General features: G+C 57.2%; 1 protein-coding gene across 1 annotated transcript in view; it reads right to left on the bottom strand.

Annotated features, from left to right (window-relative positions):
• The window catches only part of Cfap74 (cilia and flagella associated protein 74), a 46,285-nt gene extending 20,907 nt beyond the window's left edge, over nucleotides 1-25,378 (bottom strand). Inside the window, exons 1-19 of the mRNA XM_042701998.1 lie at nucleotides 25,303-25,378; nucleotides 23,450-23,534; nucleotides 23,206-23,346; nucleotides 22,153-22,251; nucleotides 21,165-21,269; nucleotides 18,140-18,313; nucleotides 17,328-17,438; nucleotides 16,804-16,906; nucleotides 16,154-16,311; nucleotides 15,748-15,955; nucleotides 14,633-14,779; nucleotides 13,592-13,765; nucleotides 12,897-13,015; nucleotides 9,441-9,507; nucleotides 9,069-9,158; nucleotides 7,132-7,296; nucleotides 6,212-6,341; nucleotides 4,900-4,970; nucleotides 4,464-4,586 (exon numbers count right to left, since the gene is read on the bottom strand). Of these exons, the coding sequence (XP_042557932.1) occupies nucleotides 4,464-4,586; nucleotides 4,900-4,970; nucleotides 6,212-6,341; nucleotides 7,132-7,296; nucleotides 9,069-9,158; nucleotides 9,441-9,507; nucleotides 12,897-13,015; nucleotides 13,592-13,765; nucleotides 14,633-14,779; nucleotides 15,748-15,955; nucleotides 16,154-16,311; nucleotides 16,804-16,906; nucleotides 17,328-17,438; nucleotides 18,140-18,313; nucleotides 21,165-21,269; nucleotides 22,153-22,251; nucleotides 23,206-23,346; nucleotides 23,450-23,534; nucleotides 25,303-25,378 (2,346 nt within the window). The remainder of the gene's footprint in view (nucleotides 1-4,463; nucleotides 4,587-4,899; nucleotides 4,971-6,211; nucleotides 6,342-7,131; nucleotides 7,297-9,068; nucleotides 9,159-9,440; nucleotides 9,508-12,896; nucleotides 13,016-13,591; nucleotides 13,766-14,632; nucleotides 14,780-15,747; nucleotides 15,956-16,153; nucleotides 16,312-16,803; nucleotides 16,907-17,327; nucleotides 17,439-18,139; nucleotides 18,314-21,164; nucleotides 21,270-22,152; nucleotides 22,252-23,205; nucleotides 23,347-23,449; nucleotides 23,535-25,302) is intronic.
• Between the last annotated feature and the right edge of the window lie 1,742 nt (nucleotides 25,379-27,120).

The following is a 27,120-nucleotide window of genomic DNA, read 5'->3' as shown; positions in this document are numbered from 1 at the left end:
TAAGGCCCTGGGTTTGATTGATATCATGTTTTTGTTTTTTTTTGGTCAGTAGTGGGGCTTGAACTCTGGGCTTGGGTGCTGTCCCTCAGCTCTTCAGCTCAAAGGCTAGTGCTCTACCGCTTGAGCTACAGCATCACTTCCAGTTTTCTAGTGGTTTACTGGGGATAAGAGTCTCGTGGACTTTCCTTCCCAGGCTGGCTTTGAACCTCGATCCTCAGATCTCCTGAGAAGCTGGGATGAAAGGTGTGAGCCACAGGTGCCAGGCTGGTTAAATTTTTTTTTTTTTTTTTTAAAAGGAAAAAGGGCTGGGAAGTTGGCTCAGTGGTAGAGCGCTTGCCTTGCATGCCTGAGGCCCTGGGTTTGATTCCTCAGCACCACATAAGCAAAAAGAAAAAAGCCGGAAGTGGCGTTGTGGCTCAAGTGGTTGGGCACTAGCCTTGAGCTGAAGAGCTGAGGGACAGTGCTCAGGCCCAGAGTTCAGGACCCACAACCGGACCAAAAAAAAAAAAATAATAAATAAAGGGAAGCCGGGCGCTGGTGGCTCACGCCTGTAATCCTAGCTACTCAGGAGGCTGAGATCTGAGGATCGCAGTTCAAAGCCAGCCCGGGCAGGAGAGACCACGAGACTCCTATCTCCAATAAACCACCAGAAAACCGGAAGTGGCGCTGCAGCTCAAGTGGTAGAGCACTCGCCTTGAGCTGAAGAGCTGAGGGACAGCGCCCAGGCCCAGAGTTCAAGCCCCATGACTGACCAAAAAAAAAAAAAAAATAAATAAATAAAGGGAAAAAAAAGAAGGGCTCTGTCTGCATGGCGTACACTTGTGTTATGTGTTTACACACAGATGTACATCCATGTGTACATACTTGCATGTATGGGCCTATGTGTGTCTGTGTACATGTGCACGTGCCATGCTTGTGTGCACTGATGCAGGTAATAGGCAAATTGTGAGCTATGGCTGTGGGCAGCAGCCAAATGTGGCTACAGCTGGGGTCCTCCCTCTCAGGGACAGGTGGAGCCCTTCCTCACAGGACAGGAGGAGTCCTCCCTCCCAGGGGCAGGTGGAGTCCTCCCTCACAGGACAGGAGGAGTCCTCCCTCACAGGACAGGTGGAGTCCTCCCTCCCAGGGACAGGTGGAGTCCTCCCTCACAGGGACAGGAGGAGTCCTCCCTCCCAGGGACAGGTGGAGTCCTCCCTCACAGGGGCAGGCGGAGTCCTCCCTCCCAGGACAGGCGGAGTCCTCCCTCCCAGGGGCAGGTGGAGTCCTCCCTCACAGGACAGGAGGAGTCCTCCCTCACAGGGACAGGCAGAGTCCTCCCTCCCAGGGACAGGTGGAGTCCTCCCTCCCAGGACAGGCGGAGTCCTCCCTCACAGGGGACAGGGCTGGAGTCCTCCCTCCCAGGGACAGGCAGAGTCCTCCCTCACAGGGGCAGGCGGAGTCCTCCCTCACAGAGACAGGGCTGGAGTCCTCCCTCACAGGGGCAGGCGGAGTCCTCCCTCACAGGACAGTTGGAGTCCTCCCTCACAGGGGACAGGCTGGAGTCTCCCTCACAGGACAGGCTGGAGTCCTCCCTCCCAGGGACAGGTGGAGTCCTCCCTCACAGGGACAGGTGGAGTCCTCCCTCCCAGGGACAGGTGGAGTCCTCCCTCACAGGGACAGGTGGAGTCCTCCCTCCCAGGGACAGGTGGAGTCCTCCCTCACAGGGACAGGTGGAGTCCTCCCTCACAGGACAGGTGGAGTCCTCCCTCACAGGGACAGGTGGAGTCCTCCCTCCCAGGACAGGTGGAGTCCTCCCTCACAGGACAGGTGGAGTCCTCCCTCACAGGGACAGGTGGAGTCCTCCCTCACAGGACAGGTGGAGTCCTCCCTCACAGGGACAGGTGGAGTCCTCCCTCCCAGGACAGGTGGAGTCCTCCCTCACAGGGACAGGTGGAGTCCTCCCTCACAGGGACAGGTGGAGTCCTCCCTCCCAGGGACAGGTGGAGTCCTCCCTCACAGGGACAGGTGGAGTCCTCCCTCACAGGACAGGTGGAGTCCTCCCTCACAGGGACAGGTGGAGTCCTCCCTCCCAGGACAGGTGGAGTCCTCCCTCACAGGACAGGTGGAGTCCTCCCTCACAGGGACAGGTGGAGTCCTCCCTCCCAGGGACAGGTGGAGTCCTCCCTCACAGGGACAGGTGGAGTCCTCCCTCACAGGGACAGGTGGAGTCCTCCCTCACAGGGACAGGTGGAGTCCTCCCTCACAGGACAGGTGGAGTCCTCCCTCACAGGGACAGGTGGAGTCCTCCCTCACAGGGACAGGCTGGAGTCCTCCCTCCCAGGGACAGGTGCAGTCCTCCCTCACAGAGACAGGGCTGGAGTCCTCCCTCACAGGGACAGGGCTGGAGTCCTCCCTCACAGAGACAGGTGGAGTCCTCCCTCCCAGGACAGGTGGAGTCCTCCCTCACAGGACAGGTGGAGTCCTCCCTCACAGGGACAGGTGGAGTCCTCCCTCACAGGGACAGGTGGAGTCCTCCCTCACAGGGACAGGTGGAGTCCTCCCTCACAGGACAGGTGGAGTCCTCCCTCACAGGGACAGGTGGAGTCCTCCCTCACAGGGACAGGCTGGAGTCCTCCCTCACAGGGACAGGTGGAGTCCTCCCTCACAGGGACAGGCTGGAGTCCTCCCTCCCAGGGACAGGTGGAGTCCTCCCTCACAGAGACAGGGCTGGAGTCCTCCCTCACAGGGACAGGGCTGGAGTCCTCCCTCACAGAGACAGGTGGAGTCCTCCCTCACAGGACAGGTGGAGTCCTCCCTCACAGGGACAGGTGGAGTCCTCCCTCACAGGACAGGTGGAGTCCTCCCTCACAGGACAGGTGGAGTCCTCCCTCCCAGGGGCAGGTGGAGTCCTCCCTCACAGGACAGGCGGAGTCCTCCCTCACAGAGACAGGGCTGGAGTCCTCCCTCACAGGACAGGTGGAGTCCTCCCTCCCAGGGGCAGGTGGAGTCCTCCCTCACAGGACAGGCGGAGTCCTCCCTCACAGAGACAGGGCTGGAGTCCTCCCTCACAGGACAGGTGGAGTCCTCCCTCACAGGACAGGTGGAGTCCTCCCTCACAGGGACAGGTGGAGTCCTCCCTCACAGGGACAGGTGGAGTCCTCCCTCACAGAGACAGGTGGAGTCCTCCCTCACAGAGACAGGGCTGGAGTCCTCCCTCACAGGGACAGGTGGAGTCCTCCCTCACAGAGACAGGGCTGGAGTCCTCCCTCACAGGGACAGGTGGAGTCCTCCCTCACAGGGACAGGGCTGGAGTCCTCCCTCACAGGGACAGGTAGAGTCCTCCCTCACAGGAAAGGCGGAGTCCTCCCTCACAGAGACAGGTGGAGTCCTCCCTCACAGGAAAGGCGGAGTCCTCCCTCACAGAGACAGGGCTGGAGTCCTCCCTCACAGGACAGGTGGAGTCCTCCCTCACAGGGACAGGTGGAGTCCTCCCTCACAGGGGCAGGTGGAGTCCTCCCTCACAGGACAGGTGGAGTCCTCCCTCACAGAGACAGGTGGAGTCCTCCCTCACGGGGAACAGGTGGAGTCCTCCCTCACAGGACAGGTGGAGTCCTCCCTCACAGGGACAGGTGGAGTCCTCCCTCACAGGGGCAGGTGGAGTCCTCCCTCACAGGGGCAGGTGGAGTCCTCCCTCACAGGACAGGTGGAGTCCTCCCTCACAGGGACAGGTGGAGTCCTCCCTCACAGGGACAGGGCTGGAGTCCTCCCTCACAGGGACAGGTGGAGTCCTCCCTCACAGGGGCAGGTGGAGTCCTCCCTCACAGGACAGGTGGAGTCCTCCCTCACAGAGACAGGTGGAGTCCTCCCTCACGGGGAACAGGTGGAGTCCTCCCTCACAGGACAGGTGGAGTCCTCCCTCACAGGGACAGGTGGAGTCCTCCCTCACAGGGGCAGGTGGAGTCCTCCCTCACAGGGGCAGGTGGAGTCCTCCCTCACAGGACAGGTGGAGTCCTCCCTCACAGGGGACAGGTGGAGTCCTCCCTCACAGGGTCAGGTGGAGTCCTCCCTCACAGGGACAGGTGGAGTCCTCCCTCACAGGACAGGTGGAGTCCTCCCTCAGAGACAGGGCTGGAGTCCTCCCTCACAGAGACAGGGCTGGAGTCCTCCCTCACAGGGACAGGTGGAGTCCTCCCTCACAGGACAGGTGGAGACCTCCCTCCCAGGGACAGGTAGAGTCCTCCCTCACAGGGACAGGGCTGGAGTCCTCCCTCACAGGGACAGGTGGAGTCCTCCCTCACAGGACAGGTGGAGTCCTCCCTCACAGGACAAGTGGAGTCCTCCCTCACAGGACAGGCGGAGTCCTCCCTCACAGGGACAGGGCTGGAGTCCTCCCTCACAGAGACAGGTGGAGTCCTCCCTCACGGGGGACAGGGCTGGAGTCTCCCTCACAGGACAGGCCTCTCAGCCAGTAGCACAGTACTCACCGTGGGTGACTGTGGGTTCTTAAATGCGACCTTGAACCTGGCCTCCACCTCTCCCGGGATGGCTGGGGCGAAGATGATGGGCACTCTGATGGAGCTGAATGGGCCGATTTCCCCCTCAGTCAACTGCACAGTGGGGGTGGAGCCATGGGTTAGCAGGTGGCATCATGCTGACTGCCAGGACGGCCACTTTGCAGCAAGGGTTGGTCCCTGGCTGGGCCTGGTCACACACAAGCCCTGGCCCTAAGGCCTGCGGGGTCCGGCCAGGGACAGCCCACTGCCAGCTGCACCCAGGAAACTGTCTTGTTCTGAGCCTGCCCAGCTCCCCTGGGGAAGGGGCTGCTAGGGTGCTGGCTGTGGTCTGCCTGGGTCTAGCCCATCAGAGGGAGGGCCAGTGGATAAGGAGGGGCAGCGGGGCAGGCGCGGGCACTGGGCCGACCTCCCCCAGTGTGATCTCCATCTGCTCCTCATTCGGACCAGCACCATTGGCCACAGGAGTCACCTCAGCTTCTGGAAGACAAAATGAGATACTAGAAATAAATCCAAATAGACTGCCTGACTGCATAACAGAGGAAGATGGTGGAAGGCCATGAGCTGAACGGGGCCCTGCTGAGAAGGGCGAGGTGCTTTGGATGCCCAGACTGTGGGGAGACTTGACAGGTCAGCACGTCGACTCTCCAAAGCTACACACTCACACTCACACAGGCTTTCCTTCCCCCGGAAATCAAGCAGCAGCTTCTAAAGTGTATATGGAAGTGTGCAGTCTGCCACAAGCGAGATGGTGGCATAAGGACTGACAGGGGACGAAGTGACCAGAAGAGGGTGCCCAGAGATCAGGTGACTTAGGCCCTGCCAGTAATCCTGGCTACTCAGGACGTGGGGAGTAGAAAAACTGCAGTTTCAGGCTAGCCCTCGCAAAAACGTTTGTGGGAGCCTATCTCAGAAATAACCAGGGTGCCGGGCACCAGTGGCTCACACCTGTCATCCTAGCTACTCAGGAAGCTGAGATCTGAGGATCGCAGTTCAAAGACAGCCCTGGCAGGAAAGTCTGTAAGACTCTTACCTCCAATAAACCACTCAGAAAACTGGAAGTGGCACTGTGTTCATGTGGTAGAGCCCTAGCCTTGAGCTGAAGAGCTGAGGGACAGCGCCCAGGCCCCGAGTTCAAGCCCCATGACTGACAAAAAAAAAAAGTCTCACAGACTTCCCTGGCCAGCCTGGCTTTGAACTACGATCCTCAGCGCTCAGTCTCCTGAGTAGCTAGGATTACAGGCCTGAGCCACCAGCGACGCAGGGCTGTTGGTTTTCTTTACAGTGTTATTTTCCAGTCCTGGGGACTGAATGCAGGGCCTTGCGCATGCTCAGCAAGCCCGTGCCCAGTTTCAGGAAGAATGCACACGTCAATCCACCCCATGCTCCACACACACACACACACACACACACACACACACACACACACACACACACACACACACACACACACACACACACACGAGCATACAGATGTTTCCTGTGTTTACTATCAGGTGAAGCTGAAGCCTGGAGAAGGCTCCCAGAAGCCCTGCCCAGCTCTGCTGGGGTGAGGGGTCCAGGGGGATGCAGGGCATGCCTGGAGGCTGTCCTGCCCATACCAGTGCTCTGAGCCAGTCCAGCACCCTGCTGTGCCAAATTCCCCCGCTGCTGCTCGGAATCAACGCAGGAGGGGCTTTGGGGCTGCGCAGTGCCCGCCCTCTGGCTGCCTGGGCCCTCACCATCTTGCTTCTCCGGGTCCCACCGGCTCGAGAGGTCTGCCACGGACTCAAAGCCCTCAAAGGGTGTCTCAGAGAAACTGGTGACGATCTTCTCGTAGATGCTTTTGTCCTCGAAGGTGAAGAGGCTGCTCTGAAAGGGAACTCGGCATTCTCACCGCCTTCCCCTGGCCCGGAGGCCATCACAGCTGTGTCTGGCCAGGCTTCTGGTCCCTGCACCTTTCCTTGTGTCTTGCCTCTGAGTCTGGATCTCACTGGCTCCTCCTCAGCCCCAGCGAGGTGGACCCAACCTGGTACCTTCCTGCTCACCCCTCAACAGCCCTAACCGCAGAAACCCATCTGCCCTCTCCCTACTACCCTCAGCCGTGGGGCCACACACGTCAGCGCCATGTGTCCTCCCCTGGGTTTTTTTCTGGCTGCCACATGACTGAGGGCCAGAGCCCTGGCTTCTCGTGGCTTGTGAGTGGAGTCCCTCCCCCAATTCACTGGAAGGCAGAGGCCTCACTCTGAGGGGCTCTCCTAGGCTGCAACCAGGCACCCCGGCCCTGCACAGCCCTTCCTGGGAGTGACACCAAATCCCTGACTGCTTTGGTGCCACTGCAGGTCTGGCCAGGGCAGGGCAGGCTGCAGTGTCTCCCAGACTCTTAGCTCCTGGGGTCCCCATGTTTCCCCCACACCGTCACATGCCTGAGAAGGGACAATGCCGTGATCCACCATTCCGGAGGCCATGGACCTCGATGTCCCCCTCATGTTCTCCGGTCTCCTCTGCTCCTCCTGTGGGGTAGTCAGCACCCTCATAGCCCACTTCACGTGTGGGACCCCGACTCAGTGCCCTGCCCTCACCAGGCAGAGACATGGGGCCCAGCTGACCCTTGGCCTAGGCAGCCACAGCATTGGGCAACGGCCCACAGTGGCCTACTTACCATTTTCAGGATGGCCTCATAGTCCTCTGTGCCATAGTTCTCAGATGCCACGAGGAACTTGAACTTGGTGCCCAGGCCCCCGGTGTTGGTCAGCGTGATGGTCTGGGTTGTGGTCTCCCCCACAGTGTAGCTGCCAAAGTCGATGAGCTCTCTGTCGAGAGACAGCTGCCAAAGGACGCCAGTGAGCCAGGGTGGTGGCTGCTGGCCAGCAGGGCGGCCAGCGCAGGAGAGCCAGCCAGCCCTTGCAGGTGCTGTGGCTCACAGCCCCAGGCCCCGCTTTCACCTGCAGCCTGGAGACCCCCCAGGGAAGCTGGTCTCTCCTCCGCATGGGTGAGGCTCCAGGCAGGGTGGACAAGGTTCTGGGTGAGCCACACACTGCATACGCAGGGATGGACTCATGTTCAAGTCCCAGTCCCAGCACACATACACACATATACACATGCACATGCACACGCACACGCACACACGCATCTGTCTGTCAGGTCAGAGCTGTGCTTGGATATAGCCTGGGTACTTTTAGTTGATTTTTAGTGTGGAGCACCCTCAAATTCTTCACTCCTCTCAACTCCTTGTTCTCTTCCAGCCTCGAGGATCTCCCTCCTCGGTGCGGCAGGCCACGGGCAATGAGTTGCGGGAAGTGTAATGTGTGCAAGTGGATTGAGTCCTGCTGCCGCTGTCGGCCTTGGTGTCTGGGGATCCAGGCATCCTGTGTCGGATCGTAGCTGCGTCCCTGGAGGCCTGAGCCACACCCAGCCGCCCTGGGATGTGCCACATGCTTGGGTCAGGCAGGCTATGCCGCGCCAGTCGGTTCATGGGCAAGCATGGGGCCATGTCCTGAGCCACAGGGCTCTGTGCTTACTGGGACAAGGAGCTCCGGAGGGGCTGAGGAGCTGGTAGGGGTGGGCGGGCAAGGAGGCCAGCATGGCAGGGGTGGTGACTACATGTGGTGAATAGAATTTCACCCTGTGATTCTTCCTGCTTTTCATCATGTTTGAAAATTTCTAAATCACACCGCCAGTGTCCAGGGCACACCAAAATCTCCACAGAGGGTCCAAGACCTGCGCCTCAAGGAGCTGGCTTGCCCGCAGCTGTCCAGCTCTGGCCTGAGCCTCTCACACACCCCACTGAGATCCAGGCTGGAGGCTGACCCAAGCTGTCACCAAACCACAGCCTGAGGGGACACCGCCCTCCCCTCTGCACCCCAGTTCAGAGCTCTGCCCTCCCCTCTGCACCCCAGTTCAGAGCTCCGCCCCCCCTGCAGCCCAGTTCAGAGCTCTGCCCCCCTGCACCCCAGTTCAGAGCTCTGCCCCCCCTGCACCCCAGTTCAGAGCTCCGCCCCCTGCACCCCAGTTCAGAGCTCCACCCCCTGCACCCCAGTTCAGAGCTCCGCCCCTGCACCCCAATTCAGAGCTCCGCCCCTGCACCCCAGTTCAGAACTCCGCCCCCTGCACCCCAATTCAGAGCTCCGCCCCCCCTGCACCCTAGTTCAGAGCTCCGCCCTCCTGCACCCCAGTTCAGAGCTCCGTCCTCCCCTCTGTACTCCAGTTCAGAGCTCCGCCCTCCCCTCAGCACCCCAGTTCAGAGCTCCGCCCCCCCTCTGCAACCCAGTTCAGAGCTCTGCCCTCCCCTCTGCACCCCAGTTCAGAGCTCTGCCCTCCCCTCTGCACCCCAGTTCAGAGCTCTGCCCTCCCCTCTGTACTCCAGTTCAGAGCTCCGCCCCCTGCACCCCAGTTCAGAGCTCTGCCCCCCTGCACCCCAGTTCAGAGCTCCGCCCCCTGCACCCCAGTTCAGAGCTCTGCCCCCCTGCACCCCAGTTCAGAGCTCCGCCCCCCCCTGCATCCCAGTTCAGAGCTCCCCACCTGTCTGTACCCACGGTCCTGGGTACAAGCTCACTAGGGTTCCTATGAGAAACACCGTGAATACAAATTGGAACTTACGGAACATTTCTTTGTTGAACATTTCAGTGGAATAGAAAAACTGCCTGTCTGAGCCAAAAAGGAGACATTTCCTTCCAGATCTTTATTGATCTAAAAAATAAAAACCAACCACATACACCTATGTGAGATGGACCATACACCTATGTGAGATGGACCCAGGTCCGTAGGCCGCAACTGTATAACCGAGGCCTGGGCCTGAGCCTGGGCCTGCCTGCCCCGAGCTGAGGTCCCTCCCCACCCCAGCCCACCCCTGGAGGCCCCTCAACGAGGCCCCAGCTAGGCAATAGCAAGCGTTTGTGCTGCCTGCAGCTTTCCAGGGTACTGCTGGGACAAAACAGCCAAGACAGGGCTGCTGCCCATCCTCTGACTCACCATGGGCTTGAAGGTGACCAGGACCTCGCAGGACATCCCGGCAGACATGGGGCCGGGGGGGTCAAAGCTGCAAGCACAGTAGCATGGGGTTAGGTGAGCGCCGAGTAGCTCTGGGAGGTGGACCCCTTGGGGCCCTCCTCCCCTCGTCCAGGTGCCCTGGCCAAGGGCAGCCATGGGTCTGTGTGCTCCCTGCCGCACACAGAGCACAGTGTCCCCAGGGGGCAGGAGACCCCATCCCCACCCTGCAGTAACCTCTGGATGTGTCTGGAAAGCAAGGACCATCTAGGAGGTGGGATGCTTGTTTTGAGTGGCCCTGACCCCCAGCCACATTGCCAGGTGCACAGTTGGGGAGGGGCTGACCCTGGGCGAGGAAAGGTCTCTCACATTAGATTTTACCTAATTTGCTGTGTTTGTAAGTGTACAAAATAGAAGCTTAATATGAAAACATCTCCTGGTTGGGCACTGGTGGCTCACATCTATAATCCTAACTAATCAGGAGGCTGAGGTTTAAGGACTACAGTTCAAAGCCAACCTGGGCAGAGAAGTCTGTGAAACTCGTACCTCCAATTAACCACCCAGGCTGGAAGTAGAGCTATGGCTCCAGTGATACAGTGCTAGCCCTGAACAAAAAAGCTCAGGGACAGCACCTAAGCCTTGAGTTCAAGCCCCAGTAATGGCACAAAACAAGGACAATGAAATTTATCCTTTGCTGGCCACAACCCTATGCCCCAGGCAGAAGGAAATCAGAATTTCTGATGGGGAGAACACATTTTGATGGTAGCCACCACAGAACCCAGGGCACAACCATCTGGCAGGAGAGGGCAGGATTCAAGGTCACCAGTGGGGGGCATAAGGTCACCGGCAGGAGGCGTGCACACACAAGCAGACAGCGAGCAGCAAGGCCAAGCTGCAGACTATGCTGGGTGGAACAGCTAAGTGGAGCTTTTAGAAGACATGTAATTAAAATGGCTAAAGTCATAAGAATCACAGCCGTGCAACAAGAGCCTGCACTGCCAAGAAGTGCCAGCGCATCTGCAAAGAGCTTGGGATGCTCAGAAAAGAGACACACAGAGCCGGAACCAGACACGCAGTCAGCAACTTCACAGCTGACCAGACCCAGCAGAAGAAGCCAGGAGCCTGGAGGACATTCCCAGCAACTGCCAGGTGTCTCAGCGAGGGCTGAGGCATCGCAAAGCTGGTATGATCTGAACGTGTGGCTCGAGAGGCACCATGAAGCTGGACACAGAGGTCTGGGTTTGCAGTCCTACCTATTTGGGAGGCAGAGATTGGGGGATTGTGGTAGGAGGCCATCCTGTGCACAAACAAGCCTGTGAGACTTCTCTCAAGCAATGGCTAGGTGCAGTGGCACATACCTGCTATTCCAGCTACAGGGGAGGATGATGGCTGGCTGTAGTGGTATACACCTGCCATCCCCAGTAACACCAGGAAGTACAAATTGGAAGACAGCAGGCCAGACTGGCCTAGGATAAAGCAAGACCTTACCTTGAAAATAACCAATGAGGGGCTGGGAAGGTGGCTCAGTGGTAGAGCGCTTGCCTTGCACGCATGAGGCCCTAGGTTCGATTCCTCAGCACCACATAAGCAAAAAGAAAAAAGCCGGAAGTGGCGCTGTGGCTCAAGTGGTAGAACACTAGCCTTGAGCTGAAGAGCTGAGGGACAGCGCCCAGACCCAGAGTTCAGCCCCCACGACTGGAACCAAAAAAAAAAAACAATGAAAAAAGGACATGGAGGCATGGCTCATGTGGTAGAGCATCTAGATAACAGGCTCAAGCCCTTGAGCTCAATCCAGTACCTCAAAAAAATCCATGGAGGGGCTGGGGATGTGGCTTAGTGGTAGAGTGCTTGCCTAGCAAGCATGAAGCCCTGGGTTCCATTCCTCAGTACCACAAACACAGAAAAAGCTGGAGGGGGCGTTGTGGCTCATGTGGTAGAGTGCTGCTCTTGAGCAAAAGAAGCTCAGGCCCTGAGTTCAGGCCCCAGGACTGACTAAAAAAAAAAATTCCAGGAATAAATGAATAATGATGCCCTCCAGGTGTTGAGGGAAATTCTAATCTTGATCTGGGGAGGGGAGTTGGGTAGCTGACACCTCACCTGGAGGGAGGGATATGAATGAATGTGTATGCATGTGTGTGCATGTGTGTGCGAGCATGCGTATATGTATGTAATGTCTATATGTGCACACACATGTCCACCCTCCAGGAGCCCACATGACTCAGCAGGACCAGAAGCCAGAGAAAATAAATACCAATTTATAGTAACTCTCTCCACATGGGCCTCTGTGGCCAGCTAGAAGATTCTGGAAAACAGCAAGGAAGAGGGAGGGAAAGAAGATCCTGTGGCTGGCTTCCTTGTAGTTCCCAAGAGAACAGATACTCTGGGACTCCTGCTGGCTGTGCTGCTCATAAGAGGGGTCATCAGGGGCTCAACCCTAGAGCAGCGGCCTCAGGACGATGCTGGCAGGGAGGAAGGGGCTCTGGACCTGCACACTGGGGGTGTTAGGGTCACACACTAATGGAAGTGAGCGATCTCAGACTAGAAATTTAAAATTGATGCTGGGCCGCCAAACCTTCCTGGGCTGGGTAGTACATATCTATAGCCCCAGGAGGTGGAGGCAGGAGGGCAAGTTCAAGGAAACCTGAACTACACAGCAAAAAAAAGTGTCCATGAAGCCTGGCACAGACAAGGAAGGAAGAAACAACAAAGCTTCCTTAAAAGCCATGGCCAAAGCTGGGCACCAGTGGCTCACATCTGTAATTCTAGCTACTCAGGAGGCTGAGGTCTGAGGATTGCGGTTCCAAGCTAGCCCAGGCAAGAAAGTCCGTGAAACTCTTATCTCCAATTAACTACCTTAACCACCAGAAAACCGGGAGAGGTGTTGTGGCTCAAGTGGTAGAGTGCTTGCCTTGAGCTGAAGAGCTGAGGGACAGCGCCCAGGCCCAGAGTTCAAGCCCCATGACCAAAAAAAAAAAAGTCCAAGGCCAAGTGTGGCACTGAAGAGGCAGAGGATTAAGTTTGAGGCTGGCTTGAGCTACACAGTGAGACTGTCTCAAAGGACCAAAAGTAAGCTAAGGCCAGAGGCTGAGACATAAGAGCTAAGAGAGAGCCACAGAAAAGACAAAAGAGGAAGAAGTAGCAGACTTCATGCCAGACACGAAGAGAATACAAAAGACAAGGAAGACAAAGGCAGACGAGGAAGAGAACAAAAAATTGGGGCAGGGAGGAAGACAAAGTTACAGCCCAGTAAGGATCTCAAACGCATCCCAGTTGAGAAGATGCTAGCTGCCGGGAGCACGCCCTGACGCCGCCCGCCCAAGGGGGCAGTGAGCAGGCGGCCTGCATGTCAGACCTGGCCTCCGTGAGTTCAGCTCCAGAATCTCAACTCCTCATGGAAGCTCCACCCGCCCTATGCTCAGGTTCCATGGGACTCGGCCTCACTCGATGTAGATGAAGTCCCGCAGGGTCTCCTCCACACCCACCAGCTTGCAGTAGTTGATGGTGTAGGTGGCGTTTATCAAAGTGATCTTCTTCTTGTACACTTTGCCAACATCGAAGTCCTGCAGATAGAGGCTCAGCAGTGACCCAGGCCCTGGGCTGCAGCCTCAGAGCAGGCTGGGGAATGGGCTCCGCGTGGGGGAATGAGTTCTGGGTTGGCTTGTGTGCCCATGCTAACCAGAGAGAGGTCCCCAGGTACACATTCCCCAGGTTTCCATGAACTGAGGGCCCCCAGGAGGCCTGAAGGACATGGTGAGAATCTCACCATCCACACCAGGGCTCCAGGATGAGGTTTTGTGGGGCCTGGCATGTAGGAGTGAGAACGGAAGCTCAGGTGACCCGTCTCAGCCTCAGCCACCTCTGCAGACCCACCCTGAACACCCACCCTGCAGACTGCCTCACGTGGAGCTGGAATCTGCCTAGCAGACACTGCCTGGCAGGCGACTACCTGGCCACCTGTCCTTCCCCAGAGGCCCCTAGGCCCGAGGAAGGAGGAGGAGGCTGGCACTTCCTCATCCTTAGGGTGTCTGCCCCAGCCCTTGCTTGCTAGCCTCGGGTTCCCTAAGTCAAAGCAAAAGGGTTGGTCAAAGGCAGGATGGGGGGCAAAGCGCTTCCCCCTTGACCAGGGAGCCACTCACCTTGAAGTGGATGACCTCAGGCTTGCTGTTGAAGGGCCGGCCCTTGAACTCCCGGCCGGACACTACCTGCTTGTGGATGATCCCGCTGCGCAGCTGCTCCATGGTGCGGGCCAGGATGTCCCGGTCCATCTTGGTCCCACCCACGGGCTTCTGGTCCACCTCCTCCTTGGGCACCTGGGGGTCACAGAGGCAGAGGCCTGTGCCCACTCAAGGCCCAGCACCTGGCCATGTGCAGGGCTAAGCAAAGCAGGGAAGGGCTCAGTACTCTGGGCTCTGTCTGCCACAGGCCATGGCTTTGTTTTGGGTCACAGGCCAGGCAGAGATCCCATGCTTTGGAGGAAAAAAAAAAAAAAAAGGAAAAAGGGCAGAAACAGGAGGACTCAGGCAAGTTTTAGGGAAGTAATGGCAGAGAGGAATGTTCTAGATTGCAGAGTAAGAATAAGGTTTCTGGAAAGTTCTACAGAGAACAATTTCCTCAAGTAGTAATGTCAGTGAAAGTCCAGTCTGGGCCAGATGCACAGCCACCAGGACACCTGAGGCCAGCAACTGGGTCAGCAGCAGTGGAAAACTGCCCCGAGGCTTTCCTTCTGATGACTGTCCCTGCCTGGCCACCAGCTGGCCTTTCCTCTGGTACTTCGTGGTGGAGAGTGCCTGGTGCCTGACCATGTCCACTGTGTCCTGCTGGGTTTAGAGTGGGGCGGCCAGTCCAGCCTTATCCTGTCCTCTGCTTCCAAATGGCTGCGACTGAGTGGAGGATGGAGCCCCAGCAGGGGAGGACCGGGCTCTGTACAGGGCATGCTTCCAGAAATAGGCTTTCAAAGGAAGTGTGAGCTCATGTCTTTTCCTGACAGTGAGCAGAGTGAGGAGGGACCCTCCCTTTCCTGTCCTACCCTGAGGCCCGAGGCTCAGGACTGGAGCTGAGCAGCCAGGAGAGTAGTGAGCCACACAGGGCCAGCTCCGAGGGCTCTAGGAGGGGAAGTGGGGGAGTGGACAAACAGCAGCAAGGGGAAAGGCAGCTCGGAGGCAGAGGAAGGCCAGCACCTGGTACGGCTTATAGTCCTCGCTCCAGAGCCCAGGGATCTCTGGCTCAGCCAGGACCTCCTCCTGAATGTTGAGGGCTTCAAGGTCCACCTGCAAACACTCGGTGGAGAGGGTTTTCGAGAGCCACAAGTGCTTGGGGGGCTCATCCTCAGGCTCCTGCAGGCAAGAGAGCAGCAAGGCATGTTCAGTGTTGGGAAGAGGACAGGCAGATGAGCAGAAGATGAACAGATAAGCTCCTGGGGCCCTGGCTCAGGACCCTCACAGTTGCATACAGTTCAGGCAGCTCCTCTGAGACAAGGGCACTGTGCCACTTAGAATGTGACATGCTGACGTTTGTACACGACATGCTTTTGCACATCATCATCTACAAGGTACCTACCATGTTTCCATTAGGGGACACACTGAGTGATGGGCATACTGCATCCCTCCATGGGTGCATGCCAGTCACACTCCAGGCCCTGGCAAAGCCCTGTGCCAGCTCTGGGAGGACAGCTGTCACTGGGTCCCTAGGACTGGCTGGGGGCTCAGGCCTCATCTGACTGCTCTGGCTCTGCTGCTCTGCAGTGGGCACCATAACAGAAAAACAGGCTGAGGCCACAGTGCAGAGACTCAGGGTGACGCCACACTGGACTCAGGGAAGGCCTTCCAGAGAGAGGACAAGGTACATGTGTGGGAGCAAGCAATATTCACTAGAGGAGGGATGTGTGAAGGACCAGGTAGGGGATTGGTAGGGGGATACACAGAGCCGGAAACAGGAAAAGGACTCCTCTGATGCCAAGACACCTGGAGGAGCTCACAGATGGCACACACCAGGCAATCCCACACTCTAGGGGGAGGTAGATTAGAGCTGTCACCCCCAGGGGACACTGCCTGCTGGAGCCTTTGGTACAGCACAGCCCTGGTGAGGGATGGAGAGGTGGGCTGGACACAGGGCTGGCTGCGCTCCCCCGGGGCCAGGCGAGGGACTTGCAGGGAGCCGGAGCAGAGGCGGCTGTCAGGGCTGTGGAGAGAGGCCTAGTGGGACACCTGAGCTGTGGCCCCGGGGCTCTCAGGTGCTTCCTCCTTCACACCTGGACTGCAAAGCCGTCCCTCCCTCCTGGCCCTTGGGTACAGACCTCATCTGGGTAATGGGAGGTCACGGGCTCTACCCTGCCCTCGCAGATGTCGGAGATGTAGTTCCAGGTCTTATCTCGCAGAGTCCTGCATTCTGTGGTTTTGGCAGGCCGGTGTTGTTTCTTTTTCCTGTTTTCTTCTTTCGCTTCCTCTTTCAAAATCTTGCTGACTATCTCCAGTCTCCGCAGCTTCTGCTCTTCCTCGAAGGTCCTGGGGAAGGAGCCAGGCTCTTCTTAGCACCTGCAGGTTGGACTTCTGGGCGAGGGAGGCGGGGGTAGGGGAGCACCCCTCTTCTCCTATCCCTCAGTGGCAGTGGGGAGGCCTGGGCAGGGGTCAGCTCTCTCCACTGTGAGGATCAAACACTCAGAGACTGGCAACCACTGCCCAAGCAGGGACTGTGGGCCTCACCGCTTCTGAGCCTCCAGCTCCTGGAGCCGGTGCTGGTGGATGAGGTGCCTGAAGGCATCTCCGCCCTGTGCTAGGATCAGCTCCTTCTCTGCCTGGGCCTTCTGCTCCGCCAGCTCAGCCCTGGCCTGGCCCCAGGCCTGAAACTTCCGCAGCGTTTCCTGGAAAGGGGACATTGAAGCCACAGCTCCAGCAGCGTCCAGCACATATACACACAGTGCGCACGTGCAACACACACACACACACACACACACACACACACACACACACACACACACACACACACACACACACACAGAGGCCGGCCTGTCCTTAAATCAATGCGACACCTGGGGTCCCAGGTAGACAGATTACAAATGTTCACAACTCTCCAAGTGGAGGCCAGGACCTGGAGCAGGTGTGGGCCCATCCATGAGGCTGGGCAGCCATCCCTCTCCTACGGCACCCTCGGCCCTGACCTTCCATTGTGCCATGTCCCCCTCTGCCTGGCCCTGTCCCTGGCTCTGGAGTGTGTGCTGCCCTGAGCCCATACACCTGCCGCCACCCCTGAGCCAAGGCATGAAGCCTGCGGGGCTGCCTGGCCCAACAGGAATCAGAGGACAGGCCTGGCTCCAGGAGCAGGGCCCCCCGGGGCGGCTGAGGCTAGCACCCACCCGGTTAGCAGTGATGTTATTCTTCAGGGCCAGCACGGCATCCATGCGCCGCTTCATGTGCTCTCGGGACTCAGTTTCCTCCTTCTGCTCTTGCTCTCGTATCCTGGAGGAAAGTATGCTTTGAATAATGAACGCAGGTTCATTATTGTAATGGCAGTGGGCCATTACAGAGCGGCAGCGGCCTGAGATGCCCACACTCCAACTGAGGGTTAAATGGAGTCACACAGCCCTGGACCGGCTGTAGGGACACGTGGCTGGCCTGTCCTCTCCTCCCCGAGGCCGTGCTGTGTCCACTGACCAGCCCAGGGCCAGCTGTGGGGATGCATGGCTGGCCCACCCTCCCCAGGGCCTCGCTGTCTGCAATCCTCTTCCAAAGACAGCAAGTCAGAGCTGAAGCTGCAGACATGTCCGTTTCTGATGATGAGGTGGTAAAGATTTAGAAACTGGGGGTTTTCAAAACAAAGCGAGAGAGGGCACTCCTAAATTCCTTAGAGGAGCCCTAACAAAGCTTTAAGGGGACGCACCGGCCCAAGGAGGCCTTCAGGAACTTCACTGCCACCTTGTGGTTCCTCTGGGCGTCTTCCAGCAGCTTCTGGTGCTTGAGCCCCAGCTCCCGCTGCAGGTGCATGGACTTCCTGCAGTGACATGGCAGAGACAGAGCCCCTGGGTACTCGGAGCTGCACTGGGAGCAGTTCCTGTGTCCAGGTCCAGCTAACACATGCCCAGGGCTGGAGCCTGGGACTGAGAGACACTGAGCAGATGCTAAAGGAGATGCTGCTGGAGCTCTGGTGTGGCATTTGGTCCAGGCTGAGCAGAGATCAGTAAGGAAAGAGGCTGGTAAAGAGACCAAGGGCAGCGAGGAGTGTGGGTGAGGAGTCTGAGTGTACACAGCCAGGGCCCCAGACCCGCAGGGAGCAGTGCTGGCAATGTGCCCGGTCTGGGGAGGAGGGGGAAGGGTCAGGCAGAGCTGGCCTCTGGCCTGGGCAGCAGATCGTGGTGGGTAGGCATCTGTAGAGGGTGGGAAACGAATGTATAGCACAAGCCAGAGGGGGTAGAGGAGAGAAGTTTGCTCTAGGGATGGGGAGGACCCCCAGGTGGCTGCTGGGTGGCTGAGCAGGGGCATGGGGGACTAAGCCCAAGTACTCCAAGGCTCAGAGCCAGCAGAGGAGCCTGGAAGGAAGAGGGAGCGGGTGGCGGGGAGTGGCTGGCTTGGGGACACTGGGCCCCAGCAAGCATGGCCTGTCGGGGGGAGAAAGGGAGCCTGGGAAGCCTAGACAGCCCTGGTGTGGAGATGGAGGGACTGGCAGAAGCCAGGCCAGGGCTGGGTGCCACGCACCGGGTCCGCAGCAGCCTGTTTCTCTCTGCCTTCCCCAAGGCCTCCTTCTCCTTGTGGAGCTGCTGGGCTGTGTGTGCCTGTAGACGCCTCCCTTTGGCCTCCGCCTCCTCCTGGACGCACTTCCGGGCATCCTCAAACTGCCCCTTCTTGAGCTCAATGTGCCACATGGCGTTCCTGGCAAGCGAGAGGGCACTTGCTGTTTCTGGGGGCAAAGGGTTCTGGGGCCTGTGGCCAGCAGCCTCCATACTAGGGCCCTGGGAAAGCCTGGGCCAAGTGGTGCCAAACACATGGGTGGTCGTTGGACACCACCAGCTGTGACAGGTCATCTCCCTCTTCCAAGGTGCCCCTTGGCCCAGCACCACCTGGAGGTGGGGTCCCGCTGCCCACCTCCAACCACCTTCATCCCCAGTGCCAGCAGCTGGCCAGGACCTGATCCATTGTCTGTGTGCACACAGACAACGAGTCTGAGGCCTTTTGACTTTAGTTGTTTTTCAGGTAAGGCCCCCTTTTGCCCAGCCTCAGATTGCAATCCTTCTATTCATGTCTCCCACCTTGGCAGGATGAGAGGCTTGAACCACTAGGTCTGGCTTGCTTGCTGAGACAGAATCTCAATGACTTTTTGCCTGGACTGGCCACAGACTGTGATCCTCCTGATCTCTGCCCCCTGAGTAATTGGGATTATAGACGTGAACCACTACACTTAGTCCTGAGTCATCTTCAATTGGGAGGAGCTCATATGAGGAGCAACAGGGCTGAGGCTGCAAACAGTCCTTCCTGAAACTCAGGCCTCTCCTCAGTTGTGAGTGTCAGTGGCTTCTAGAAGCTAGCAGGGAGGGCTGCCAACCCCCAGAGCTGACACACTGGTGACATGCGCACTGACTGCCCATGCAAAGGTCTCGGCCTAGGGGCTAGTGCAGCCCAGGCACGCGCTGATAACACAGGTCTGGCCTCTGTGCGCTAGATGAGCACCACGGGTGTTCCTGGCCTTCAGAGAGTTAAGCAGAGGGCTCTGCCTGCCTATGCATCAGGTGAACACCCTTGCTTGAGTTAGGAATTTCTCCTCCTCTCCTGCTTTATTAAATGGTGTCAGCCCCTGGCTCTCCTCCTTTGAGAACTGTCATCACAGAGGTCCCTGTGGGGTGCAGCTGAGGCAGGCGGGGTGCAGGTATGAAATGCGTCCCCCACAGTTGGGGGAGCAGGGGAGCACCAACTGGCCTGGTGGGAATCCAATCCAGCCCCATCTGCTTCCCGACTCCCCGGGGTCATAGCTGCATGGGCATAAGCTGGGCCCTGTAACCGCACAAGCCCCCACCAAGGTGCCAGCGAAGGTCTGGGCTCCACTGAGGGTGGAGGAGGGGGCCGGGGGAGAGCTATGTGTGTCAGCCCAGCTGGCTCCAGCAAAGCGGAAAAGAAGCTGAAGAAGGCAGTGGGGAAGGCTAGAGCTCCAGACTAAAGCCTGCGAGAAAAGGAAGGCGCACAAAGGGAAACAGGCCGAGGTGGCCGGCAGAGATGAAGGTCTACCATAGACATAGAGACTGAAAACGAGGAGATTGAACCTCTGGTGAAGCAGAAGAGAGAGGAGCCAAGGCAGACCCATTTCACCTGTCTATGGTCACACACTGGCTGGCAGGACCCTTCTTGCTCTGCCTGGATAGAAGCGAGGCAGGAAAACTTAATCATGGGTGCCCTCTCTGCCTCCTTAGTGCTGGGATTATAGGTGTGTGCCACCACACCTGGACTCTCTCTGCCATTTTGCATCACTTCTTTAAGTTTGACATTGTTTCAAACAAAATAGGGCCTGGGCACTGTCCCTGAGTGTCTTTTTGCTCAAGGCTACCACTCTTACCACTTGAGCCACAGCTCCACTTCTGGCCTTTTCTGTGTAGGTGGTACTGAGGAATCAAACCTAGGGCTTCATGTGTGCAAGGCAAGCACTCCACCACTAAGCCACATTCCCAGCCTTTATTTAGTTATTTTTTTTTCTTTCTTTCTTTCTTTTTGGGGGGGTCCGGTCGTGGGGCCTGAACTCTGGGCCTGGGCACTGTCCCTCAGCTCTTCAGCTCAAGGCTAGTGCTCTACCACTTGAGCCACAGTGCCACTTCCGGCTTTTTTCTTTTTGCTTATGTGGTGCTGAGGAATGGAACCCAGGGCCTCAGGCATGCAAGGCAAGCGTTCTACCACTGAGCCAACTTCCCAGCCCCTATTTATTTTTCTTAAAGTAAATGAATGCTCATGGCAGTCAATGCAGACTGGATCACTGGGGGTCTTGCCAGGCCTGATGCTGGCCGGTGGGGAGGGGAAGTAGTCTGTGCCAGGCAGGTGTCCATCAAGGACAGGTAGGCACAGGAGACTCAAAGGCCTGGGAGAACCCGGATGGACAGGAGCACCCTCCCCCGTGCCTCCTCACCCACCACCTCTTCACTGCTGAGCGGCTGGAGGTGAAGAGGGACCCTCCCCCGTGGCCTCCCCCCCCCCCCACGCACCACCTCTTCACTGCTGAGCGGCTGGAGGTGAAGAGGGACCCTCCCCCGTGCCTCCTCACCCACCACCTCTTCACTGCTGAGTGGCTGGAGGTGAAGAAGGACCCTCCCCCGTGGGCCCCCCCCCCCCCCGCGCACCACCTCTTCACTGCTGAGCTGCTGGAGGTGAAGAGGGACCCTCCCCGTGCCCCCCCCCCCCCACACCACCTCTTCACTGCTGAGTGGCTGGAGGTGAAGAAGGACCCTCCCCCGTGGGGGCCCCCCCCCCACGCACCACCTCTTCACTGCTGAGCTGCTGGAGGTGAAGAGGGACCCTCCCCGTGCCCCCCCCACACCACCTCTTCACTGCTGAGTGGCTGGAGGTGAAGAAGGACCCTCCCCCGTGGGCCCCCCCCCCCATGCACCACCTCTTCACTGCTGAGCGGCTGGAGGCGAAGAGCAGCGCTGGGGTTTTAGGGTCTCTCCACCCCATGCTAGGAATTGGCCCACCAGCTGCCCTGGGCTCTGCATCCTAGTTCGCTCCTCCAGGGCAATGCCCAGCTTACTGGTTCTCCTTCAATGTGGCTGTGACCCTCGACTGCAGGGCTTCTTCGTTCTCCAGCTCTGTGTGCAGGCGCCTGGATGCAGCCTGGAGACGGCCCACAGCTGCCCTGCGCACAGAGCATAGGGCCAGGTGGGCCTCTGGGCAGCACCTTCATTGTACCAAGAGATGGGTGGGGGAGCCTGGTGCCTCCAGGGCTTCTAACTTTCAGGAGCCAAGTCCACCACCAGACTGGCCAGAGGCAGAGGGTATGGCCCATGGCAGGGGCCAAGGCGGGGCCTTGCCAGGGAGCCCCCTCTCTCCTGCTGCCAGGGGCCACCCTCGGAACAGTAAGCCCTGGAGGCCTCAGACCCAGGAAAGACCCCAGCGCACTCCCCCAAACCCTGGCTGGCCCCTCTGTGCTGAGCTGCTCTGAACCCTCACTTTCTCCTCCATCCTGAAACCCTCCCACAGGGCGGCGGTCAGTCCCTGGATGTGACTATCTTATGAGTGGCTTGGGCGGGGCCTCAGCAATGGGAAGAGCACCATGGCACTCTGTGGATGGGACCCCACTGCATCTGTGGGTGCAGAGAAGTGGCCCCAGCCACTGGTCGGGTCTGGGGTCCTCTGTGGACATGGGGCTGCAGCACCCCACAGAATTAGTGGGTTTACAGTCCCATCACAGCCACTAGAGCTGGCACTGCCCCTGCATGAGCTGCGTGGGCCCAGCCTTGTTCACTGCCTTGTCTGTGCCCCTTGCTGGAGTATGCTGCCTGCTTCCTGGCCTGCCCGAACACAGTGCGTGAACAGCACAGCCCAGTGAGTAAACAGAGAGGCTCATGGCACAGGCCCTGGCCCCCAGGGCCCCAACAACCCCAAGTCCCCTGACACTTCCAGGTCCTCCAGCCCCCAAACCCCACCAGGGCCCTGATGCCCTCTCAGCCCTGCAGGCCCCCTGACGCCCCTAAGTCACCCCTGGGCCTGCCTCACGAGCCCACCCACAGGCAACCTACATGTTGTTGTTCTCCCTCTCCAGGGCGGTCTGGGCTGCCATGTTCTTCTGCTGTTTGCTGAGCAGGCTCATCCGCTGGCGGCAGGCGCTCAGCTCCTCTCTGGAAAGGTGATTGAGAATTGGGAGGGTAAGTTCCCAGTGCCAGTAGAAGGGGGCAGTGGGAGAGGTGGGACCCAGGGCAGAGGGTCTCGTTCACCAATGTTCTGAAAGCCTGGCCAAAGGGGTCAGCTGTGGAGCCCCAGAGGCAGCAACCCTGGGCTGCTGAGGGCAACAGAGTTTGCCTGGATCTACTCAGAAGAGCTCAGGCCTGAGACCACTTGGACCACAGATCCTTGTCACGTTCTAGAACAGAACAAAGCATCGTCCTGTGCCCTGGAGGAGAAGTAAGCTTCTGTATTTGTCTTTTCCCTCGGCTAAAAGTGACAGAATGCAAGGCAGAGCATGAGATCTAAGGGACACTGGAGGATGAACTTCAGCCAAGGTGCCGAGGAGGACACATGTAGTCCCCTCCGGTCACTGGTGCTGAGGATGAGGCGTGCAGTCTCCTCTGGTAATAGATTTGCATCTGGGTTCGTGCAGAAGCACGTGTGTCCAGTCTCAGAATGAAGAGTCGTGACCCTGCAGTAGGCCTGCATGGCCTTGGGCCAGGGTGAATGTTGTCGTCTGCCGTGGTGAGCCAGGCCAGCTGCCTGGGAATTGCTGCCTTTCCTCTAGGTTCGGGATGTCTCTCCCTACTGGGGACATGCCCCGCACAGCTGCGGCCAGGTTACCGGGAGAAGGCAGCATAAACCATGCAGACCAGGCCCAGCAGGAACCCAGGAGGCAGGAGGCTGCCTGTGAGAGCCTCACCACACCTGACTGGCCTGCTGGGGACCAGACACAGCTAAGGGCTCAGAACTTGATAGACTGAGGGAGGGAGAAGGGAGCTGAGGCTGAGGGCACCATGACCATGGGGCTTGACGGGCCACGGTGGGGTGGACTCTGGCAGGCCTGCCCCTCGTGGAGCTCCCAGGGATGCAGTGGGAGAGGCCCGGACCCTGGGCTGGCAGCTTACCTTGTCCTCTGAATGGAGAAGTCCTTCTCTTCCTGCATCTCATCCAGGAGCTCCAAGGTCTGGCGCAGGCGGAGCGCCTGGATTCTGTCTTTGATGCTTGTCTTCGTCTGCTCTGTGTCAGCTCCCGGCTCCTTCGCTGAACTTGGAATAAAAAAGACAGGAGCCACTGCTCATGCCATCTGTGGAGCCCAGCACCTCTGCTGTTCCCATACCCCAATGTGCAACTGTGCCCCCGATGCATTACCCACAGGGTCGGGGGCCCACGGCCATCTCAGCTCCCCTGGGAAGCGTTTCCACCTCAACCTCTGGATCCTCTTGCTCAGGATGTTCTAGAAATGAAGGCCACAGTTAAAATACACTGCTGACCAAACGTTTAAGTCTGAGCAGCTCAAAGGGATGGCAAGAGTGGACAGCAGAGTGGGCTGGGGACTTGGGTCTCCAGGACTCTTTTGAGAGGTGGCCTGCCCTGTGTTGTTTCCTGTGCATAAAGGGGAGTTTCTAGAGGCCACAGCGACCTCCAGTGAGGTCACACATTGTGACTGGCAGCAGTTTGTTATTGCCATTTTAAATGGACATTGAAATACTTTCGGCTTTGCTTTCTTTTGTATCTGTATGTGTTTGGGTCCTAGGGCTTGAACTCAGGGCCTGGGCACTGTTCCTGAGTTTTTTCACTCAAGGCTAGCACTCTGCCACTTGATCCACAGCTCCACTTTCAGCTTTTTAGTAGCTAATTGTACCTAAGAGTCTGAATGACTTTCCTACCCAGGCTGGCTTCAATCCTCAGATCTTAGCCTCCTGAGTAGCTAGGATTACAGGTGTGAGCCACTGGCACCAGACTGTGAGACTCTTATCACCAATGAAACCACCAGAAAACTGTAAGTGGCCCTGTGGCTCAAGTGGTAGAGTGCTGGCTTTGAGTTGAAGAGCTCAGGGACAGCACCCAGGCCCAGAGTTCAAGCCCCATGACTGACAAAAACAAAAAACCCCAAACAACCATTATAAGCCGGGTGTCAGTAGCTCATGCCTGTAATCCTAGATACTCAGAAGGCTGAGATCTGAGGATTGTGGTTCAAAACCAGACAAACAGGAAAGTCTGTAAGACTCTTATCTTCAATTAACCACCAGAAAACAAAGTGGAACTGTGGTAGAGTTGAGCAAAAAGAGCTGAGACAGCACCCAGGTCCTAAATTGAAGCCTCAGGACTGGCACACACATTTATTCACAGAATATCATTGCAGCTGGGCACCAATGACTCATGCCTATAATCAATCCTAGCGGCTCAAGAGGCTGAGATCTAAGGATTGAGGGTCAAAGTCAGCCTGGGCCAGTAAAGTCTATGAGACTCTTATCTCCAATTAATTACCAAAAAAAAAAAAGCCAGAAATTGGGCTCTGGCTTAAGTGGTAGATTGCTAGCCTGAGCACAAAAGCTCAGGGATAATACCCAGGCCTGGCCTGAGTTCAAGCCCCAGGACCAGCCTGTACACATAAAAAAAAAAATCACTACAAACTTCTAGCAAAACATATCAAGTTGTTTACTGGGCTGATCTCTAGATCTTCAGCCTCTCTGCAGAAATGGTTGGTAAATCATTTAAAAAGGTCTCAGCCCAGGGCAGGGAGGACAGAGAAGGGAGATGGGGCTGAGGGGCAGCCCCTCCCATGGGAGATGGAAGGTTGGGGTGGGGAGGGGGTGAGGTGGGGTGAGGGGTGTGCTGACACTCCCTCCCCACCAAGCCAGGAAAGGTGCTGTGTGTGGGAAACAAGTTTTCAGACAGGAATGGCTGCCTGGAACCCAGCACAAGATCCAAATCAAGGACATCTCAGAAAAATTTCAGATCATCAGAAATTTTCAAAAGAAAAATCAGGAAAAGAAATAAAAATAGATCATATTCAGGACTGTGATAAAAATGTCATCTGATTTCTCAGTGGTGATGCTGGAAACTAGAAAATTACAGTCTGCCACTTCCAAAATTCTGAGCCACAATTTATCCTTTCAACTAAAACCAGTAATATAACCTCTTGCTCTGAGAAAAGAAAAAGAACTTGGTAGATGGGCCAGCCCGTGGCAGGGTGTTGACATGTGGCGTGGCTTCCTTACGGTCCTCCATGGTGGGGGCGTGGGGGACGCTGTCCTCCAGCTCTGCCCCAGAGACTGGCCTGGTCACTTCTTCCATGTTAGTAGACAGGAGTGAGCTGAAAAAAATCCCAAAATATACATTAACATGATCACAGCTTAAACAAAAATCCAGATTTTCTAAGAATTAACAGGCCACTGGTAGCTCGCGCCTATAATTCTAGCTATTCAGGAAGTTTAGAGTCAGCCATGGCAGACAAATCTGAAATCCACACAAATCTTTTGTGTGGATGCCGATCCTGGGGCTTGTTTGTTTGTTTGTTTTTTGGGTCCAGTCGTGGGCCTGAACTCTGGGCCTGGGCGCTGTCCCTCAGCTCTTCAGCTCAAGGCTAGTGCTCTACTACTTGAGCCATAGTGCCACTTCCGGCTTTTTTCTTTTTGCTTATGTGGTACTGAGGAATCGAACCCAGGGCCTCAGGCATGCAAGGCAAGCGCTCTACCACTGAGCCACCTTCCCAGCCCCCGATCCTGGGGCTTGAACTCAGGGTTTAAGCGCTGTCTCTAAGCCTTTTTGTTCTAGACTAGCACTTCACCACTAGAGCCACAGCTCCACTTCCAGCTTTTTGGCGATTAATTGGTGATAAGAGTCTCACAGATATTCCTGCCTGGGCTGGCTTCAAACTGTGATCCTCAGATGTCAGCCTCCCGAGTAGTTAAGATTATAGGTGTGAGCTACTCGCACCCAGTTAGTGTGCTTTTTCTAAGATAGATAAATTTCCGGAGGCTCAAGTCTTCTGGGGTCACCTTGTTTCTTTTCCTGTGTGGGAACTTCCATCTTCTCTACTCCATGGAGAAAGATGGGCACCTGTCCAGCCTCAGCACACCCCGCCCACTGGTGCTGAGCCCCTTCCTGAGGACCGTGGGCTATGAGGACACCAGTCCTGCCACTGGGCGTCACCTGCTACATCCTGCCTGGTGGCAGCCCTTCCTCCCACTACCACCTTCAACAGATGTCCAAGTACCACCAGAGTGGAACGACATGGGTGTGGACGGTGTGGCCAGGAGCCGCCGCAGGAGTGGCACGTGCTGCCTCACCTCTTCGTTCCCATCCCTCTGCTGCTGGCTCTGCGGTGAGCAACGCTGACACCCGGACCTCTGAGCATGCCCACAACTCCGCGTCCTTCTCACAGCACAGCGAGCAGGGCCGCCTGGGCCTCCGCCGGGGGCCTCTCCCATCACCAGGCCCACACAGCTTTGTGAACCCCAAAGAGCTCATGAAAATTGTTCCATTCTAGGGTCTACATTTTAGCCACAGTTGGACGTTCATGGCGGAATTTTGAAGTGAGAGAATTGTCCTAATTTTTCTCAATGAGGTCAATTAAATGCCTTGTTCTGAGGTTTATTTACTACGAGAGAGTTGTGGTACTGTTTTGGAAAAGGAAATAAATGGTGTTGGGTGGGACTTGTCGCTATGGCTGGTACATTATTCTCTAAACTTGCCATTTTCTTTCTTTTCTTTTTGGTTGTGGAGATTGAACCAGGATGCTGCACTTGCTAGGCAAATACTTTGCCACTGTGCTACATCCCAGCCCTGTCCCTGGCATTTTCTCACACTGACCAAGACTCGTGTGTGTGTGTGTGTGTGTGTGTGTGTGTGTGTGTGTGTGTGTGTGTGTGTGTGTGTGTGTGTGTGTGTGTGTGTGTGTGTGTGTGTGTGTGTGTCTGGCCACAACATGAGAAAAGGCATGAAACCCATGTTCATGTTCTAGGCATGAAAATTAAGAGCCCAGTAAACTTCCTAATTCAGTGCAGAAAAAAAGGAAAATATTAACTTCAACCCCA

This window comes from Dipodomys spectabilis, unplaced genomic scaffold, assembly GCF_019054845.1.
Source record: "Dipodomys spectabilis isolate Male_0828 unplaced genomic scaffold, ASM1905484v1 ptg000299l, whole genome shotgun sequence".
In the NCBI taxonomy this organism is placed as follows: domain Eukaryota; kingdom Metazoa; phylum Chordata; class Mammalia; order Rodentia; family Heteromyidae; genus Dipodomys; species Dipodomys spectabilis.
Note: the sequence above shows the minus strand (reverse complement) of the source record. Positions and strands in the feature narration are given on the sequence as shown.